General features: G+C 35.0%; 1 protein-coding gene across 9 annotated transcripts in view; it reads right to left on the reverse strand.

Moving 5' to 3' along the window:
- Nucleotides 1-21,310, reverse strand: part of RASAL2 (RAS protein activator like 2) — a 383,167-nt gene that overhangs the window by 83,342 nt on the left and 278,515 nt on the right. For all 9 annotated transcript variants that reach the window (XM_054461346.2, XM_054461278.2, XM_054461199.2 and 6 more), the window contains one exon: nt 7,007-7,113. In XM_054461346.2, coding sequence (XP_054317321.1) covers nt 7,007-7,113 — 107 coding nt within the window. The remainder of the gene's footprint in view (nt 1-7,006; nt 7,114-21,310) is intronic.

Here is a 21,310-nt window from a genome sequence, read left to right on the forward strand (position 1 = left end):
TTCTTAGGCTGGTCAGAGGTAAAGCAAGTATTTTGTAAATTTACATTGGTCATCTGAACTGATCAGGGCAAACACAGAAGGGCAACTAACAGGCAACGCAGCAATTAGTATGTGAGTAACAAAGGCCACTGAGAAAATACTGCTTCTTAGTTTCTTATGTCAGACTTGAAGGTGGGAAAGAAAGCACTGATATTCACAGGTAACACACTGACTAAAATGAGTTCCTAATATTTTATCAGTCATTTAGATAAATGGTTTACAACCTTAGCTGCATATTAGAATCATCTGGGACCTTTAATAAAATACAGAAGACTGGGCTCTAGCCTAGATATTTTGATTTAACTGGTCTGAGGTGGAGTCTCAGGATATTTTTTGAAGTTCCTTAGGTGATTTTTATGTATGGCCAGAGTTGAAAACCCCTAGTTTGGACAATGGACACTTACTAGTCTTTATTAAATAGTGGACGTGAAGCTTTATATCTCTTTGTTTAACTTGGAAAAACACTTACATAGGATCTTACAGAGGATTCAAAACAGAAACCAATAGCAACTGAGTCTGATATAATCTCGATACTTAAGACACATTTCTTTTTACACAGGACTTTAACTTAGTCTATATCTTATTTCCCAGGGCTTTACTTTCTTCTAAAAACTATGTAAAGATTTGTTTTTTTGACAATGTTTTGTTTCTAGTGTATTTATTTGATTGGGAATGCTTAGGTGTCACAGTGACAAAAGCACAAGGAGAGTTACATAGGAATATTCCACTACTGCCTTAGTTCAATTATGCTTTCTGGATGTCTTGGCATAATTTTTGGTGCCTGAATTCTTTCAGAGCCAAGCTCAAAGCAAACACAAATGAAGCAGCTGCAACTGTATTGTGTTATACTTACATGTATACTAACATGAAAGGCCAAGTTAGACCATTGTGTTATGAAAATCAGAACACTAAGCCTAGCACCTGGCCCAGAACACAAGCAGTTCCCTCTTGACCAAAGCCAAATTGATGGTATCATATAAGTAGAAGTGATTAAAAAAATCATAAATATCAATAGTCACTTTATAAATAGAGTATAAAGAAAGAAGCCTGTTCCAAAATATCAGGCACTGTGAAACAAATATACACAATTACAAGACATAATCATTTTCTCTTTCTGAATTAAACTTAAGTATGTACCTGGATAACTTTTCATTATTTATTCAATTGTTCCTCATCATCCCAGTAATTTCATTTAAATAAAAGTCTAGTACGATGTTAAAGAAAAAAATGAAAAATGACCTTTAAAAGAGGAGAAAATGTCAAATGACTAAAGTTGTTTTTGAAGAACAGTCAAAACTCAGATGTGCAAAAACATTGTGAATTTATACATATGTAAAACACCTAAAAGGTTCCAAGAAATAGCCACAGAAACATATCATTAAATAATAAAGAATTCTATCTAGTTTCAGTTACCAACATAAGTAGACAAAGTATACACTATATAACTAAAACACCATAGTTCTGAATTTCAAATATTAATTAAAATCTCTCTTTAAGGAAAAAAATCTATCCATTCTGCTCTTATCCCACATGATCTCTTATTTAATGTTTATTAAATGTAATTACATATTTAATATTCCAGTTGACTAGGGACATTATCAGTAATACCAAGAGAATATGTGTGAGATAAACTCATTCGATTCTGGTCTTCCATAATTCATGCATATTTTATCTATTCAACAATTATTTGTTGAATGTTTGCTCTGTGGGAGGTACTGTGTTAGGCACTGAGGTTGTTATAAAGATGACCGGAACACATATCTGTTGTCTAATGAGGGACAGAACCTACAAACAAATAATTGCAATTGGAATTATGGTATGTGTGAAGAAATATGGAATGAGAGCGAAGGAAGGAAGAAACTCTCCTATAGATCAGGGGTCCTCAACCCCAGGGCCAGGGACCAGTACTGGTCTGTGGCCTGTTAGGAACTGGGCGGCACAGCAGAAGGTGAGCAGCAGGTGAGCGAGTAAAACATCATCTGTATTTACAGCTGCTCCCCATCACTTGCAGCCTGAGCTCTGCCTCCTGTCAGATCAGCGGCAGCATGAGATTCTCATAGGAGCACATACCCTATTGTGAACTGCGCATGCGAGGGATCTAGGTTGTGTGTTCCTGATGAGAATCTACTGCCTGAGGATCTGTCACTGTCTACCATCACCCCCAGACGGAACCATCTAGTTGCAGAAAAACAAACTCAGGGTTCCCACTGATTCTACATTATGGTGAGTTGTATAATTATTTCATTATATATTACAACCTAATAATAACAGAAATACAGTGCACAATAAATGTAATGCACTTGAATCATCCCCAAACCATCCACCCCAACCCAACCCTGGTCCATGGAAAAACTGTCTTCCACAAAACTGGTCCCTGGTGCCAGAAAGGCTGGGGACCACTGCTGTAGATCACTACTTTTTCTTATGGCTATGATTAGATAAGAGTACAAATACATTTAAATATTGCTGAAAACCAAGACATTGCCTTAACCTACAGGTTCAGTAGCCATATAAATTTCCTCTTCTTCCCTATAGGTTCAGTAGCCATATAAATTTCCTCTTTTTCCCTCATTTTGAATGTTATTATACATGAATACCCTGCTGTACCAGTTGTCTATTTTAAGTTTTTAAAAGTATAAATTTTTGTGAATGAGGAAGACATACAAAGGTTTTTTAGGGTTCCCTGCTTTGAGCTCACTGTTATGGTTATTCTTTCTGCCTTACTTGGCATCAATCAGCAGGATATGAGTGATCCTTACCCACTGGCTTCTCCTTGATCTCCTTAAGGCTAAATATTATTCTAGAAAAATCAGTAGTATCAGCTGAAAGGCCAGGGGTGAGTGCTGGGCTGGCCTTCTATTGAATGATAGCCCCTTACCTATCACCCTGAGTTGGAATAGTGACAGCAAGAGGAAAAAAGACTTACTTAGGAGAAGAGTCAAGTAATTTACCCATATTTCACAGTATTCATGCCACTGTGTTTAGTTTTAGAGTCAAAGACAAATATTCCAATAAACACATCTTTAATACTTCAGCAACAAGTATAATTTAGTTAAGTTTGATGAACAAACTCAGTCACAGTCTTGCCCCCACCTACCTTTCCGGCCTTCTCACCTGCCATTTTTGCCCACATACTTTTCAATTCCTGTCTCACTCAGTTCTTTCTATAATCCCTGGAAGCATCAGTCATCCCATGACTGTGTGTCTTTCCAAAATGCCATTCCCGCAGGCTGGAGTACTTTCTTCCCCTGTCAATTATTTTCTTTCAGCCTTTGAAACTCTGCTCAAATGCTGCTCCTTGTCAAAGCCTTAACTTACATATTGTGTTGTTAATAACTTGTGTTACCATGCTCACCTATCTCTTTATGAATCTGGTCATTTTTCTATCTCTTGCTACTAGGCTATATATAGGGTCTCAGAATGGAAAATTTTGTTATACCATGCACAATATGCCAAGAAGGTATCAATTGATGAATCACCAATACTTTGCCCAAAGTAAGCATTCAATAAGTGTGTCATTGTAAATAATTTCATTTAGGACTTGTTAAAATCTATTTTATCTGCTCTCAGTAAGTCTGAAAATGGAGCTCGGAAGAATAAGGTCCTTTTTGAGCGTCCACTACTATAATTTTGGGGTCCAATTGATGAGTGGTAAACCTACTGCCCACCATAGCAATGACATCTGAATCCTGGAACCACTGGTACTTGTGGTAAAATATTGGTTCTGTCTCTTCATAAAGTTAACATAGAAACGATCTGAGATATTGTATAAACAACTCTAAGTTAAATATCTCAAAGTCTGACTCCTTTTTGTACTGCTATCCTAAATTCTGATATTGTATAAACAACTCTAAGTTAAATATCTCAAAGTCTGACTCCTTTTTGTACTGCTTTCCCAAATTCAAAGAGTCCACTGTGATATTAATTATAAATGTATTGTGTGTTGACCTGACAATTAGACATTCTTCTAATCAGCAATATATTTAAGTGATGTAAATCACACTACTATTGGTATTACATGAAAATTTAAAAAAATACAATGAATTTCTACAGATATCCAAGTACTCATTTAGCCAGCATATTTTAATTTCTCTTAAAAAAATAAATTATTTATCTAGCATGATCAAGGAATGAGGTACTTCACAAACCACTTTTCTGGATAACAAGTTTTATAAACATCACATCTCTTCAACATTTTAAATATTCTCAATGGATACATGTCACATAATATAACACACTGCCACTTTTTAAAAAAATAGCAAAATAAATATAATCTCACTTTTTCTTGATGATTCAGGATCATTATTATCAATGTCAATTTCTGCACTATAGACCATCCTGGAACACAATAATATCCTTAAGGTCTAATTTAAATGTAAAGCTGTTTGCCTTTATCCTAAATGAATTTGGATTGTTTTTATGATGCTCTGCTTTTCATTTTCTCTGCCTCATCCTTTTACTTACTGACATTTCTTTGTTGTTGTTGTAATCAGTGTGTTCTAATGGTTATTTTTCAGAAAACTCTTTAGGTGAGGGCCTGTGAATGGTTACATTCTCCTAGAGAGCTAAGTGCATGGGTGCATGGGCTTTGTGACTGTTATTTGCTAGTAAGAGGCCCTTTTCTTCTCTCATTATTTCTAAATCTACAATGTGGCTGAGATTGTCAGAAGAGTAAGTGGTTTGTAAGTAATGCTAGCTTTCATATATATTCATCATTATATTTATAATTTTCACTCAATAATTATTAGTTATATTATTAAGGTACATCTTAAATTAGTCATCAACTTAAATAAAAATTATCATTCTTAATTAATTCAGATTTTCAAAGCCTGGCCATGAACTTGAGACTCAATATAGGATATGCTTTGATGTTACCATATTGCAGAGGGATATTCATCCTGTTATCAACTTTTTCAAAAAAATTTAAGAGTCACCATTCCGTTCTAGCATGATGGTGTGAAAACTTCAAATTCTAACTCAATCCTTTTCACCAAACGTTGCATACCGACAGTCAGTTTTACTCTATTCTTTCTGCATCATTAGAAAAACAAGAAGAGGAGGTGAAAAATAATGTTTTTTTCCTCATTCATGAGAAAAATAAAATAAAAAATAGGTAGCTATGTTTACGGAACAAAAAATTTAGTAAAAGACACTAAATCTGATATTTTAAAATTCCTGTCATAATTTGCTTAGAATATTAATCCAATACTTGCTTGTGATCTTTGTAAATGAGAACATTTGTAAAAATTTGAAAGGTGTCCAGTAACTGCTATTCATAAACTCTTCAAGGTCCTGAGATACAACAAGGGAAAATCTTGCTCCTCAGGGTTAACACAAAATAAAACACTCATTTTGGTTATCTTATGCATGAATGCCAATTTATATATGTCAAAAAATCAGTTCCACTTAAAAGGTCATCCCAACTTTAAAAAAAGTATTAGAATAAAGGCAGACTACACCATATTAACTTGGCTGAATTAAGGGAAATCTTTTTTTTTTTTTCCACATAGAAAAGTCTATTTCTACCTTATACTGATTTTCATTGTACCTAGAATAATGACCAATCTCATGAAGCAATTCTTTTCAAGTATAAAAATAATTAATTTTAATAAAATGATATGATTAGGAAATAAATATATTTCTTATCCAAGAAAATAGGTGATTTAAAATCTTGGTTACTCACAGTTATATCAAAAAAGTCCAAAATAGGTCTGTAACTGATAGTCAGCTGACCTGATAACATATGGCCCTTCCATCTCAGTACTTTTTTTTCTTTAAAGAGATGGGGTCTTGTTCTGTGGCCCAGACTTGAGTGCAGTGGCACAATTATGGCTCACTGCAGCCTCGACCTCTTAGGCGCAAGCAATTCTTCCACCTTGGCCTCCCCCGGGACCACAGGCACAGGCTACCATGCCCAGCTAATTTTTTTTTAAATTTTTTTATAGAGGCAGGGTCTCACTATGTTGCCTAGGCTGGTCTTGAACTCCTGGCCTCAAGCAATCCTCCCACCTCAGCCTCCCAAAATGCTAGGATTACAGGTGTGAACCACTGGGCCCAGACTCTTTTGTATTTAATGCTGATTCTCAGTACTGCCTGGTCAATTTAAGGAGTTAGTTTCTTTCAAGGTTTTTCTTAAGCACTTCCATGGTCATCCAAAAGATAGCTTAAGCAAAGTGCAGACCAAGTCTTAGGATTACAATTCACAATTGTCTAACTCTCTGTGAATTTAGTCTGCAACTTTCTGAGTCTCTTCACTTTCTGCTTATGTTCCAGCTCTGAAAAATAAAAAAAAATTACATCCCGTTCCTAAAAAAAAACCTCCCACCAGCTTCTTTACAGAATTGTGATAGGTTTTTGCTAGCAACTTGATAAAAAGATGTCTGCAAGGATTTGAAATCTATAGTTGAGAGGAAGTTGAACTTAATGTGGTTACATATTTTGTAAGTACCCTGTGAGTAAAAATAATATTCCCTAAAACCTAATAAATATTATACTGAAAGTAGTGGACGGCCAGACATGGTGGCTCAAGCCTGTAATCCCAACACTTTGGGAGGCTGAGGCGGGTGGATCACTTGAGGTTAGGAGTTTGAGACCAGCCTGGCCAATGTGGTAAAACCCCGCCTCTACTAAAAATACAAAAATTAGCCAGGCATGATGGTATGCACCTGTAATCCCAGCTACTCCGGAGGCTGAGGCAGGAGAATTGCTTAAACCCGGGAGGTGGAGGTTGCAGTGAGTGTTATCGCGCCACTGCACTCCAGCCTGGATGACAGAGTGAGACTCAGTCTCAAAAAAAAAAAAAGAAAGTAGTTGACATTAACCACAGTTAATCTATCCTTTAATCACAGAATTATAAGGAAATTCTTGAAGAGAAAAATGTTTGGATTCCTTAGTAGCTGTCTCTAACTCTAAGAAGAAAGGAGAAAAGTAAAAGTAAAATATTCTTATAAAGAAGATAAACACTTACTGGTACTTTGAAGGGTGAGGTATTTGCAGTGTCCATGGAGTTGGGTTTCTCTGATGTACTGGTCCCTGAGATACTCCGTCTACGAGGGGACCTTTCTGCTGGTACCTCTGGAAAACAGGAGGAAAGTTGAAACATCATTAAGAACCCCAAATTTAGGATCTTCCACTAAACCGTAAAGTTACTGGTTTTTCACAATAAACCAGCAAGCTTTAAAGGTACATTACATTCTATCTCACATAATTTATCTATCTTTGAGGTGCTTAAACTATCAAGACACTAGAGAGACTTGGTCACAGTTAAGAATCTGCTTTAGTGTGACAGTTTATATTTTCATCTGTGCACATATAAAAATAATTTCCTCTGAGCTATGTTTCAGATCTTTAAGTTCACTTAATAGTTGCATCTCACAGTATATAAATCTACTTCTCTATATGTCAGCAATGTAGGAGTTAATAGAATAAAATGGAATTCCTAATATTCTTCTGAACAAAATATAGTCTAATGTTGCATATGATTTGATGGTATTTGCACAAAGGTCAAAGTTAGTTCTGTGCAGATAAGATGATTCACCAGACTGCAACAAAAGGGCCATGAGAAGACTGAAAGCTGCTGCCAAGATAAAATAACATATATGCCTATGCAGATATAAAAATAGATCAGCTTCTCCTTGTTCTGGCAATATGACCTTACTAAGATCTTACTCTGGAATCCTAAATCTGTTCAAACTGACCTAACAAGCTTAGGATTTTGCAGATAATGTGATCTTCTCCCATTTAATTACTATATACTGTATTAAGGCTACATTTTTAAGATTTTTTCATAGAGTGATATATATATATACATGTGTGTATATATATATGCATACACACGCACACACAGATGATAGATATATACGTATTATACCTTTATCACAACTGCTTCCCATCGCCACTTCAACTGACAGACATAAAGGAATCCAGCTTCTCAGATAACATTAGATAATCTCAATATGGACAAGGAAAAAAAAGCCACATCCTAAAAAAAGTATTCTGTGTTATCTTCCAGATCTTAGAAAACAAGGAGTAAATCGTAACTCCGAAGACTGACATTTTGATTCCTGCTGTTCTCCCTTTAAAAGACAGATGCAGTTTAAACTTCCATTTCTGGCCTCCTGGCCCCTGGGATCCGTGCTACTTCCACTTAAGAGAGAGCGTTTTTTCTCTCGCTCCCTCTCTGTGTCTTGCTCTTCCCCCTCCCTCTCCACAGCTTGCAGAGAGAGCAAGCAAGAAAGAAATACACAGGACTGCAGCTATTCAATCAATCGTTCTGACTGCACATCCTCATTAGTTACTTTCAGGCTATTAACAGACGCCCAACCACTGCCTTCCCTCAGTTACTGAAAATTTCACTGTCTTACACTAATCTGCAGCAAGAAAAAACATTTACTGAAATGTATATCCAGCTAGTGCCAAAAGGACACCATTTTACACAGACCCAGTAATGCACACAAATCAATTCGCCCTATGAAAATCCAATAGGAACTGCTTACCCTTTTACTATCTTTGCATGCTGGACACTGATTTTCTTTTCCATGACTAAACATATCTTCTCTGTGACATCTTGACTGGTAAGGCACAAGCCAAATTGGAACAATCCTAAAGACTGAGAGGCTGACAACATAGCATCTTATATGCTTGCAGTACAAGAGAGTTCCATACTACTACCGTATTTTAAAATTATGACCAGTAACTGTAAGTCCCTTAACTTCTCTCTAACCATCACTAGTTAAATGAGTCTTAATGTGCAAAGCCGTTTTCAGAATTAGGCACACATGACTTCTAATGCACATCGCTGAAAAATGGCAGCATAATTAGCTCAGATTCATGGGAATGGCACAAAGCACTGAATTTAAGTAACTTAGCTTGTTAGAGCACATTGAACAGACTTCAGGAATATGACTTTACAGAGTAATTATCCAAGTTAGATGACTCTACGTGGCTAGGGGCAAGGCACGCAGGGAATGGGGCTGGTGAAGGTAGAAAAAAAAATCTCACCTTTCCTCTAATAATTACCTATAAAGGTAACCTCATATCAAATTAGAAGATACTGGAGATTTAATATTACAATATAGTATGTTTTAATTTCTGAATAATTGACAGAGAAACTAAATTGGAGGAAAAATAAATTTCATTAGCTGGGATAAAATGATCTAGTAAACCATTTCCTTAATTTGCAATGTTCTGGCTAAGGAATAAAACTAAAATTAATTTCCTCACTTTCTTCCAAACATCCAATTTTAGTTTTCAGGCATACAAACTCATTAAATGAATATGTTTCAATGCTTTTAACTATTTGAAATTATATTGACTAAAATTAGTGGCCACATTTCAAACTCCAATAAATATGGTATTGTTATATTTCTGTTTTCTTTTCTCTTTTTTCCAACAACAATAGACTGGATTAAGAAAATGTGGCACATATAAACCATGGAATACTATGCAGCCATAAAAAATGATGAGTTCATGTCCTTTGTAGGGACATGGATGAAATTGGAAACCATCATTCTCAGCAAACTATCGCAAGGACAAAAAACCAAACACTGCATGTTCTCACTCATAGGTGGGAATTGAACAATGAGAACACATGGACACAGGAAGGGGAACATCACACTCTGGGGACTGTTGTGGGGTGGGGGGAGGGGGGAGGGATAGCATTAGGAGATATACCTAATGCTAAATGACGAGTTAATGGGTGCAGCATACCAACATGGCACATGTATACATATGTAACAAACCTACACACTGTGCACATGTACCCTAAAACTTAAAGTATAATAATAATAATAAAAAAATTCTCTTTCTGTATTATGGGATAAAATACAATGCTGATGTAGCTTATAGGATGTATTATTGGGTCCAGAAAGAAGATATTAAATCATTCCTAAAGTTTGAACAATTTCCACTAAAAAGGGGGGGAGAAATAAGGTAAAGCTAAATCACCTAACGAAAAGAAGTTTACACCTTGTTGCTTTCTCAACCCCCACAATAATACCACTCATCTGCTAGTGTAGAACAGGCCTTTGGAGAATCCCAGTTCTTTAGTTCTCAGAAGATTCATAACTACTTCAAAGCATACAGAAAAATAAATACCCCAAGTACCAATGTCCACTTAGAAGCAAGGTAGCAGCATTAGCAATAGCGGAATGAGCAACCTGCTGGATTAGTCACAGAACAGACTGCATATTAAACTTGTGCCTTTAACTTTAAATCTGTAAGCAGAAAGGAAAGCTGCTACTATGCTCTAAGAGCTACATTTCTGCTCAGTTTGAAGGAAAATCTACACTAGTTCCAGTAGACCAAAATTAGCTGTATCCTCTACCCCCACTCATGCTACATACTATTGCATTATTTTCACCTGCTGTAAAATTAATGTTCTTTTCATAGTTACAATATTTAATTACAGTCATTTAAAAATATGCTCATTCTCTAAGACTGATGAGACAAGAGAGATACAATATTGTTTCAGATAAAAGCCTGAAACTGCCTCACTTTCTCACTTTCTGCCTTAAATATCTCTAAACGTAATATTTTTCATCTTCAGATTGAAAGGCAAAAAGAGTTAAAAAAAAAAAAAAAGCCTGGTTAAGTTTTAAATTTATCTCTTCATTTCCTTTGCCATTGGATATGACCTCAGATGATGTGACGACTTATAATGATGAGAGATAACCTCCAATACAGCTCCATATAGAATGATGTATTGAACAAACAGAACATCTGGATGTTTTTCTTAGCAGCTCTACCAACGATATGTACGATTCTGTGTAAGCCATTTCACCTTTTCTGTCCTGGTCTTCACCATTTAATAAACTGGGTTATCCAGACCAAACAGAGATAAAGACAAGATTAATGAGTTTATATGCTTTGAGGCAAAATTAGCTTTCTGGAAGGAAGAATCTTTTAAAATCCAAAATAGAGTACTATCATTTCCTCAACATACACATTTTCCTCTATATCAACGCACTTTCTTTGGAAAGCGTGGCAAAGAAATTGAAAATTGGATAATTATAGGGGCAAATATACTTTTGGTGGAGGATGTTCCTGTTCAACAAACAGAAGTCAATTTCTGCCTTAGAACCTAATAGCGTATACACTGCCTTTGGTTCACTTACCAGGGAGTAAATGCCAAAAATTCCTATCATGTATTTGGGAGGACCCTAAGGAGTAAGTTAGAAGGTGACAAGTGTTTTGGGGGAAATAAAAAGTAGTCAGGGAGATGAATAGGTAGAGTAATTTTAAATAGGTAGTTGCATTGCAAAGGTGAGGTATGAGTCAATACTTCAGGAGGTAAGGAAGTCAGCCTTGCAGGTTTAACAGGGAAGAAGACTACAGGTAGAGGGAAGCTAGTACAAAGCTTCTAAGGTAAACCGCAACAAAGAGGCCAGTGGGATTGGTGCCAGTGAGTGGGAACAAATAGTAGGAGATAAAGTCTGAGAGGAACTGGGGCAGACATGTTCAGATAATACTGGCCAATATAAGGACAGTGACAGAAGAAAATATATATGCTAAGGAAATGACACTACAATACTATTATATTTTAAAGAACCCCTTTCTTCCAAAAAGCTAATTTTGCACCAAAACATATAAACTCATTAATCTTCTCTTGTAAGGACTTTTTTTTTAACTCTAAAATGAAAAACCACCTGGTCAGACATGCGTCACCAAAAGGTACAAATCATATTGAAAGTCCATAGATATACACTTACTGGTATTTCTTAATTCTTTTCTTTTTCTTTTTTTTAAGACAGTCGCCCAGGCTGGAGTGCAGTGGTATGATCTGGGCTCACTACAACCTCCACCTCCGGGGTTCAAGTGATCCTCCCACCTCAGCCTCCTGAGTAGCTGGGACTATAAGTGTGTGCCACCATGCCCGTTTCTAGAGAGGGTATTTCACCATCTTACCCAGGATAGTCTCTAACTCCTGGGCTCAAATGATCCACTCGCCTTGGCCTCCCAAAGTGCTAGGGTTACAGGCTTGAGCCAACTCCACCAGGCCAATTTTCTTTTCAGGATTTTGAATAATGAAAGTGATTCAGAATAAATCTGGAATGTTATTATGTTTGGAAAGAGAGTAAAGTGAAATGTTTATCATATTAACTGAGGGTTAGGTTCCAAAAGACTCTGAAAATATCTTAAATGAGAAAGATATCTGCTACACAATGTCATTACTATATGGTCAAATATCTATAGGCATCAATTACATTTACTTTTTGTTCAATCTCGTTTAACCAAAGTTCATATGCCACATAATATTTGCATATACTTAACTATTATAAATAACACAAATTTCTTATAATGTCTACCATTTTTAGAATTAGTTACCTTAGTGTAAAAAACAGGTAAAGATAATAATTTAATTTTTTTTCTTTTAAAAGAAAGTGTTATACTATAAAAGCTATTTAAGCACCTCTTTGTGAATAATTTGTCGAGGGAAAATATTTTTATTATAATTTTAGCTCATATTGAGGTTTTTTTTGTGTTTTTTTTTTTTTTTGAGACACAGACTCAGTCTCCCAAGCTGGAGTGCAGTGGCACAATCTCAGCTCCTTGCAGCCTATACCTCCCATGTTCAAACGATCCTCCCACCTCAGCCTCCTGATTAGCTGGGACCACAGGTGTGCACCACCACATCCAGCTAATTTTAGCTCATGTTGAGAATTTATGTGCTAAGTACTGGGTCCAGTGTCTAACTTACTTAATCTTTGCTGTAGCCCCTGAGATAGTAACAATTATTACTCTCTCTGAGGATGGTGGCAAAATTTAAAAGGGAAGAAAGTAAGTTCAGAGGAGGAAATTCAGCAGGAAAGGTAAATAAAATGTAGAAAGATATTTATAGCTTTAATTTGGTGAACAATTATATAAGAAACTAAAATATCATAGTAAAATTCTCAAGTTATAATAGAAAAGAAAAATATTACATGTCACAGATGCAGTTTCTTTGGCATATACAGGATGTCTAAGCACTTCATATTAATGGCAACCTGAACCAATTCCTAGTAATTTTTTGCACAGAATTATAAAACATGAATAAATGTAAATACTCTTTCAATTATAATTATTCACATGCCTCTTTAATAATTTTGATATTTGTAGGTAGGAAACAAGTTTCTAATGTTTTTCTCATAAAGCGAATTCTTCAGTTTACTTCAAAAGCCTTTTTAAAAATCAACATTTCAACAAAACATGATAAAACATTGAATACAAACCGAACTGTTTGTGTACCCATTCAAGTCACTGAAATTTTGGCATATATAGTGTTGCTGTGAATGAGTCCATTTCACTATAATCTATTTTCCCTTGCATTGTGTAAATAATGACAACATTAAATAGGATGTGGTATGTCGGTGGCTCAAGTTATTAATGAATGAAATAAGCAAATAACTTCTCTCTCCATGCTGTGATTTCTGAATGTCACAGAAGACATTTAAGAAACAGAATAGGAAGGATGAAACAGCAGGAGGAAATGGGTTTGTAGCTCTTCAGTAAAGAGGGGCTTTAATAACAAATGGCAAATTGTGAAACAAAAAAGGCTTTCATGAAAATAAGGTTTCATATTTTTTTGCTGGAGGACTCCTAAAGGTAATAGGAACTTAAACGACAGAGTTAGAAAAATATTATAAAGAAAAAGTGACAAGAGCAAAGAGAAGAAAAATCACATACTGCATTTATATGGCTGCTAACACAATAGCACCTGGGTGTTTTTATAAACTTCATCCACCATTTTCAGTAGGATACTTTCTGCTGTATCCCACTTTTACTGCCTTAAAGCCTATGCGCTGTCAGCCACCAGCATCCAGCTGCTCTGAAATACAAATCCCCAGAGCCACTTTAATTCACCCAATTTGTATCACTCAGACTGCAGTACTTCACTCAAACAAGTAGTCCTTTCAAGTTTGCATGCCCCACACACTCCAATACGTACAAACTGATGCTAAGTACATAAATGTGGTAAATTCTCATAAAGTAAAGCCATCCAGTCTCTCCATCATTTCCTTGCTTCAGTAAACTTATTATTATTATTTTTAAATATTTCCTCTTGTTAACATAATAGAAAAACAAATTTTTTCCCCAGCCAAGGAATCTGAATACCACCCACAAGTATTGCATTTCTTCAACTTAGGGCTTCACATGACAATGTTGGATGAGATGGTAGAGAATACTTTTAGTGCAAACAACACTCCCAACTGAAAACGCCAAGAAAATAGCTCAGGGATATTTATGTGTTATCTTAAGTTTCAGATAGAAAACATATATCTAGTTCTTAGTGACGACAACTGGGTCTCTTAATGATGATGATGAAAACATAACAATGACAAGTACAACATTAAATTGTCATGTTTGCTGCAAAAGTAATTGTGGCTTTTGCAACTTAAAAAATGCGAAACCAAAATTACTTTTGCACCAACCTTATATTATGCCTTATTATTTGCTACATGTTTTATATAAGTTAAATCTTTAATCCTCAAAACAATCCTTTGTTTGGAACTATCAACCTTATTTTACAGATAAAGAAACAAGAAGACGTTCTATTACTCTGCCCATGTTTGCACAGCTGGTAAAAAGGGTGGAGGCAGGATTAGAATCCATGCAGTTTGGCTTTAGAGACAGCTTTAATCGCCATGCATTCTATCCTGTTCTCCATGTGTTTTGTATAATGGGCTGCAATGGAGAAAAAAATAAGATGAATGATCACGGAGACTCCAGTTTTCTTCATATTTTAAAGAGAATTAAGTCATACTCTTGAGGTGTTTTCTGCACACAAAACCTGTAAAGAACAACTCAATCCTTGAATGCTGATAAAAAACATTCTAGTCAAGAAACACAGAGAGGTGAGGCAAAACAATAACAAGGGACAAAAGTTTACTAACTTAATGACAAAAGTTAATGGTGAAAAAATGTGAACAAAACAGGAAACAACTTTTTTTTTGTTTTTTTGAGACGGAGTCTCGCTCTGTCGCCCAGGCAGGAGTGCACTGGCATGATCTCTGCTCACTGCAAGCTCCGCCCCAACAGGAAACAACTTATAAAGAATATCTAATACTGATCCCTTGAATAAAAAAGTGACAAGAGCCCTCCAAAATAAAACATGTCTTTCAATGCCACTAATCTTCAGTATACCTATGTGGGGAGATAAGTACTTAGATAAGTTGTATGAGATGAACAGAGATAAAAAGCATTAATATTTTAGGTTTTGCAAAGAACAATTACTAAACAAGAAAGCATTGTTCAGCATAAAATGACTATTTTGAACATGTCAGTCCAATTATTTATAAGGTATTAACTTCAGTTTGGTATTTATAAGGTATCAACTTCAGTTTGGTGAGTTTTATTTTGTCGTCAACTGTGGAAGATAATCTCTTCTAATCTACAGATAGGGCCTAACACCTTTATTTAAACCTTTTCTGTAACTGATTTAATAATATATACTCATTATTAATATGCTTCATATATAACTTTTTCTGTAACTGATTTAGTAATATATTCTCACTGTTAATATGCTTCATATATAACTGGGGGTATAATGGTAGATTTACTCATACCATCATTTTGGTAGTCAGTGAACATTAAAAAAAAGATTTAGTCTTGATTATGCCAGAGCCTCTGTTTGGGTTTTATTTCCCAAACAAATATTAATAGAGGACATTAAAAAAAGAAAACATACAAATATGTAAACCTGTAATATAAAGATGAAAACTTAATCATTTACCGAGAACTAAATATGCACATGACACTGGACAAAAACAAAATCGTTTACACTCAACATCATCCGTTAGTGAAGGTAATAAAAAAGAAAGGAGCCTACGATGTTGATTTGCCCCCCTTTAGCCAACACACACTGCTAAGTATCTCTTCGAAACGGCTGTTGGCTTCATTTTGTCTTCTTTATTTCCACTACCATCCACCATCCTAATCCAGGGCTTTTTATCTTCTCATGCAGATTATGGCAGGAAGCTCCTAACTGCTCTTACTGACTCCAGTCTCTCCCTGCTTAAAGCTATCCTACTCATCATTACCAGATTAATCTCCCTGAAACATTACTTTCTGGATGAAATTTCCTTCCTAAAGATCTTTAGATAGTCAGACACTAGAAAAAAAAAAATCACCTGGCCCTACTTTGCATATTTAGTCCTTTCTGCCAACAATTTTCAACAATTTGCCTCAGTCAGATGATCTCTAATCTCAAACTGGCCACATTCATTCTCACATGCCTGCTCTTGCTAATGGTTTTCACCTACATATCTGCCAACTCTTAGATGACCTTCAATATCAACTTCAATTCATCTACTTCCATAAAACCAGACCTAATTACTCACATTTCTTTGATTTCCAATTAATACATTTATATAAGTTCATATTCTTTGATTACATGTATTCTAGTTTTGGGTACCAAACTAAACTATATTCCTAATACTGATACTAGTGTTCCATAATGGAGGTCTTAAGTCACTGCAAGACTGGAATCATCTTGTGATCATGTCTAAATTTTTAAACAAATTTTAACAGGTAGAATTCTCTCTGTTTTAAGTATTTCTCTCACAATGTTTTTATAAACCATTTGCACCCATTCTTGCTTGTCTGTAGGGATTATTAAGATAGAATAAAAGATAATAAATAATGGCAAATATATTTTAACAACTAAAAAATAGTTAAGTATACTTTGTCTGGACACCTTCCCCTATCCCCACTCAATAGACACATGTGCTTATAATCATGACTCTATTAGGTACAGCCATATAGAACCGCCTTTTTTTGGTAGATTAAAATGGTAAAATACCAGCAATTTCATATAGTTCAATTTAATACACAATAAATTAATAAATTTTCTAGTTACCTCTAACTCACACATGGAATTAAATTCTACCATCTGGTTGAGTTTAAGACCACTCTCCTTTATGTATATTAAATTGATATTTTTTCTCTAATTTTTTTCTTTTTCTTTTGACCTCTCTATTAGTGACATGGCTATCACAGAAAAATTGAGATTATGATAAATAAGCCTCATGGGAAGTTAGGTTTAAAAGTTTTGAGGATTTTCCTTCTTTGCATCATTCTATTTAAAAAGGTCACAAATTGCCGGGGCACGGTGACTCACGCCTGTAATCTCAGCACTTTGGGAGGCTGAGGCGGGTGCATCACTTGAGTTCAGGAGTTCGAGACCAGCCTGGGCAACCTGGTGAGAAACCCCATCTCTACAAAAAATAACAAAAATTAGCTGGGCGTGGCGGCGTGCGCGTGCACCTGTTGTCCCAGCTACTACGGGTAGGGGGCGCTGAGACTGGAGGGCAAGGCACTGAGGTGGAAGAGGCAGGGCTTGACTGACAGAGTGAGACCCTGTCTCAAATTAAGTCACAAATTCCCAAATTTTATTGAGAAGCACACTTAAACATAATTACATTTAAGTCTTGATATCTTATTCATTTTCTTTAGATATCTGTTCAGCTTAATTTCCTTTAGTTTTTAAATTATACATCCCCAAAAGGAAAATTTTTACAAGAACATCTTCTGTTCTATGCTTTTTCTGTTCTAAGGAAATCCCTAAACAAAGGATGTAAGACTTAAAAACTCTAAGGGAACCATGTCCACCTGTGAGACTCAATATGGATTCAACAGCCATACTGAGGCACTCTTTGCTTTTAAACTTAGATGCCAGAATGCTAATTTATTCACTTGCTATGAAAAACTGAATTATCACTGATCGGAAATATTAATGCAAGTGTGCTTTCACATTAATTATTTTTCTGAAGTCAAGCTGTATGAGAAATTAAAACATAATCAGTGGTAGATTTTAAACTACTGATTCCATTTCTCTCTCTCTTCTCCCTTCCCTTCCTTCCCTCCTCTCCCCTTCCTTTCTCTCTCTCTCTCTCTCCCCTCTCTTTCGAGACAGGGTCTTTTTCTGTCACTCCCAGTAAAGTGGCAGAATCACAGCTCACTGCCTCAAACTTCTGGTCTCAAGTGATCCTCCCAACTCAGCCTCCCCAGTAGCTGAGACTACAGGTGTTCTCCATTGTGTCTAGCCTCTATTTCTTTAATGGTTACAGGTCACAAGCCTAATTACATTTTTTTATTGCTTCTACAATATTAAGTTACATTTTTCTTAAAATGTCCACTTGTCTAAATTTCCAAATATATTATCAAAAAGGTCTTTTTTATAATAGTCTCATATTTTTCAATTCTCTAATTTTCTATAATTATACCCTTTTTTCATGTCAACATTGTTTATATTTTCTCTTTTTAGCAAATCTTGTCGGTTTCATCTATTTTCATTAGGCTTTTTAAAGGAACAACTCTTGGCTTTGTTGATTCTGTTTATTTCTATTTTCCATTTCATCATTATCTACTCTTATTTTCATTATTTCTTTCCCTAAACTTTCTTTGGGTTTATTATTTTTCTAACTTGTTGAGTTAAATGCGTAGCTCATTAATTTGTAGCCTTTGCCCTTGTCAATGTAAAAGACTATACATTTCATTTAAGAACTATTTTAGTAATATTCCACAAGTTTTGATATACACTATTTTCAGTATTGCTTAGTATTTTATAATTTCCATTATGTTTTCTTTTTTGACTAACAAGTTATTGGCAAGTAACTTTAAAAAACTGCAAAAACAAAGGTTTTTAAAGTAAATTTTTGTTACTAATTTCTAACTTAGTTCAACTGTTATTAGAGAATGCAATCTGTATAACTTTGAAATTTGTTGAGATTTGTTTTATGACCTGGTCTATTGCCAGTTTTTATAAAGATTCTGTATGTGCTTGAGAAGACTAATTGTTGGAGTCAGGATTCTATATATGTCCATTAAAACAAACTTACTGCGTTTTTGAATATTCTCTATATCCTTACTAATTTTTATAGATAGGACTGTAGAATTATCCATTTCTGTCCATTTTTGCCATATAAAATTTGAGGTTTTGTTATTGGGTACATGTAAGATTGTTATGTCTTCCTAGTGATTTTTATATTTTATCATTATTTAGGGACCTCCTTTATTCCAGTAACTTTTTTGATAGTCTTATTCTATTTCACTGGCTACACCAGCTTTCTTTTTCCAAGCCTTTACTTTTAACTTTCCTAGGTCCCTGTGTTTTAGATCTCTCATTCATAGCATTAAAAAAATCCAGTCTGACAATATTTATCTTTTAACATTTTCATATATAATTTATGATATAATTGGATTTTATTTTTACTATCTTACTGTATTTTCTATTTTTTTTTCCATTTTTTTTCTGATTTTCTTTTTTTAAAATCAGGTTAATCAGGTTTAAAAAATTCCATTTTCTTCTGTATTGCTTTTGAAAATATAAACTCTATTTTTATTATTCTAGTAGTTGTCCTTAACATTTTAACATGTATACTTAAAGCCTAAAGTTAATCACGATATCTATCCTTCTCTTGAATAATTCAACAATCTTAAAATACTTCAGTTCCAATTACCCACTTCCTATCTCTGACATATTAATGTTGTCCACTATTTCAGTTTTACCTTATCACGACTGTGTTTATGAATTCTCAGGATGTTTTTCCTCTCCCACCTCACCTACCAGTCCAGGTTAAGATAATTAAGATTTGTCTATATTTGTCAATGAGATTTTTTTTCTAACTTCAACTTTCACTGAAGGTGTAACTCATTCAGAGGCCCACCTATGGGGAAGAATGACATAGGCCTTTCAGTTCTAATTCCTCACTTTGTTAGACCCTTGGCCCATCTCCTATATTATAGCCAGTAAAACTTAACTCTAAAATTCTAAAATTGGTAAATGCCCCCAGGAGAGTTTACTGTCTAGGTTTTGAGTTTTGTTTTGTTTTCTTTTTCCTCTTCCTGGGGACTTCCTTTCCTTCCTGAGAGTTCAGCCATTTAGTTAAAAGTGCTTGTTACATTAATGTGACATTTCTAATTGTCTCTGTATTATTTTTGAGGTTATCTAGTCTGGCATAGTACCAGAAATTAGAGTTTCAATTTTTGAATATGTTTCTCCCTTGATGTTTGGTGTAAATTTTGGGAATCAGATAATAGTTGCCAATGCCAAATAATTAACTATAGTCAACAGAGTCATTTAGAAACTTAAAATGTTTCGGATTTGTCAAAATTACATTATTCTTTCATAGAACTATTCTATCACATAAATTACTTCACTCAATGAATTAAAATGAAATCATTTAAATTCCATTTAGAAAAGGCAAAGTGGAAAAAAGTATATACACTGAGTATTTTCCTTCTTATTCTAGAATTTGGAAAATGCAATCATTATCTACTGAATAATAATTTCAAATGCTATCAAAGTACCTGAAATGGTTATGGGACTACAGAATAGTAGCAGAATAAGAGGGAAAAAAACCTGGATCTGACGGAATAATTTCAATAATTTTGAAAAGTCCCGAGTCTCAAATTTTTGGGTATCTGGATAGCATTCATTCATTCAAAAAGTATCTACTAAGTACCTATTCGGTGCTATTCTGGAAGATGCCAAAATATTAAGAGAAGATCCTTATCTGGCAGTAGCAGGGAAGTATTTGATGGACACACAAATAACAACATAAATGGGTACACAAATAGCTAACTCTGTAAGACTGGGTGTGATAAATGGCATAAGATTAATACAGAAGCTGTTATCTCCCCATCTTCCCTACATTCCATTGCTAAATCTCGGCATGCATATTTGGTTCCTGTATGAGTTTTTCCTTTCTCCCTTCAAAAGGTTAATCCTATGCTTTTAATTCTACTCTCACCTCCAAACCCATAAAATGTTTTGTTTTCTTAGTCTTTATCCTTGTAGGTTCAAGATCTTGCTCTCTCCTCCACTTAAAAATATGTACAAGTCTTCTCAATTTAGTTTTTAACAGGGTACATGTTTCTGTTAGTTACAGATTTCTTCAGGCAAAAGGCTTAACCTGTGGTTTCCACTATCTCACCTCCTACTGTCATTCTCAATATTGTAAAATCTGACTTCTCCCTCTTCAACATTACTCAAATAGCATTAACACTTTCACAGGTTATCAACAGTCTCTTACACTGTCAAGCCTAGTGGTTTTTTTCTGACTTCTCTTTGGCTTTTGTAGCCACTGGCACTACTGATCACATTGTTAACCTTTTCTATCTTAGCACCTGTGATACCACACCATCCTGGCTTTCCTCCCACATTTACAGTCATTCGCTCTATGTCTCCTCTTTCTCTCCACCCACCCCCAAATGTTGATATTCTTCAAGTTTCAGCTGCTGCCCTCTCTTTTTTCTTGACAAGCTCTTGATAGCAGATGACCTACAGATGCTT

Source organism: Pongo pygmaeus, chromosome 1 (genome assembly GCF_028885625.2).
Source record: "Pongo pygmaeus isolate AG05252 chromosome 1, NHGRI_mPonPyg2-v2.0_pri, whole genome shotgun sequence".
NCBI lineage: Eukaryota > Metazoa > Chordata > Mammalia > Primates > Hominidae > Pongo > Pongo pygmaeus.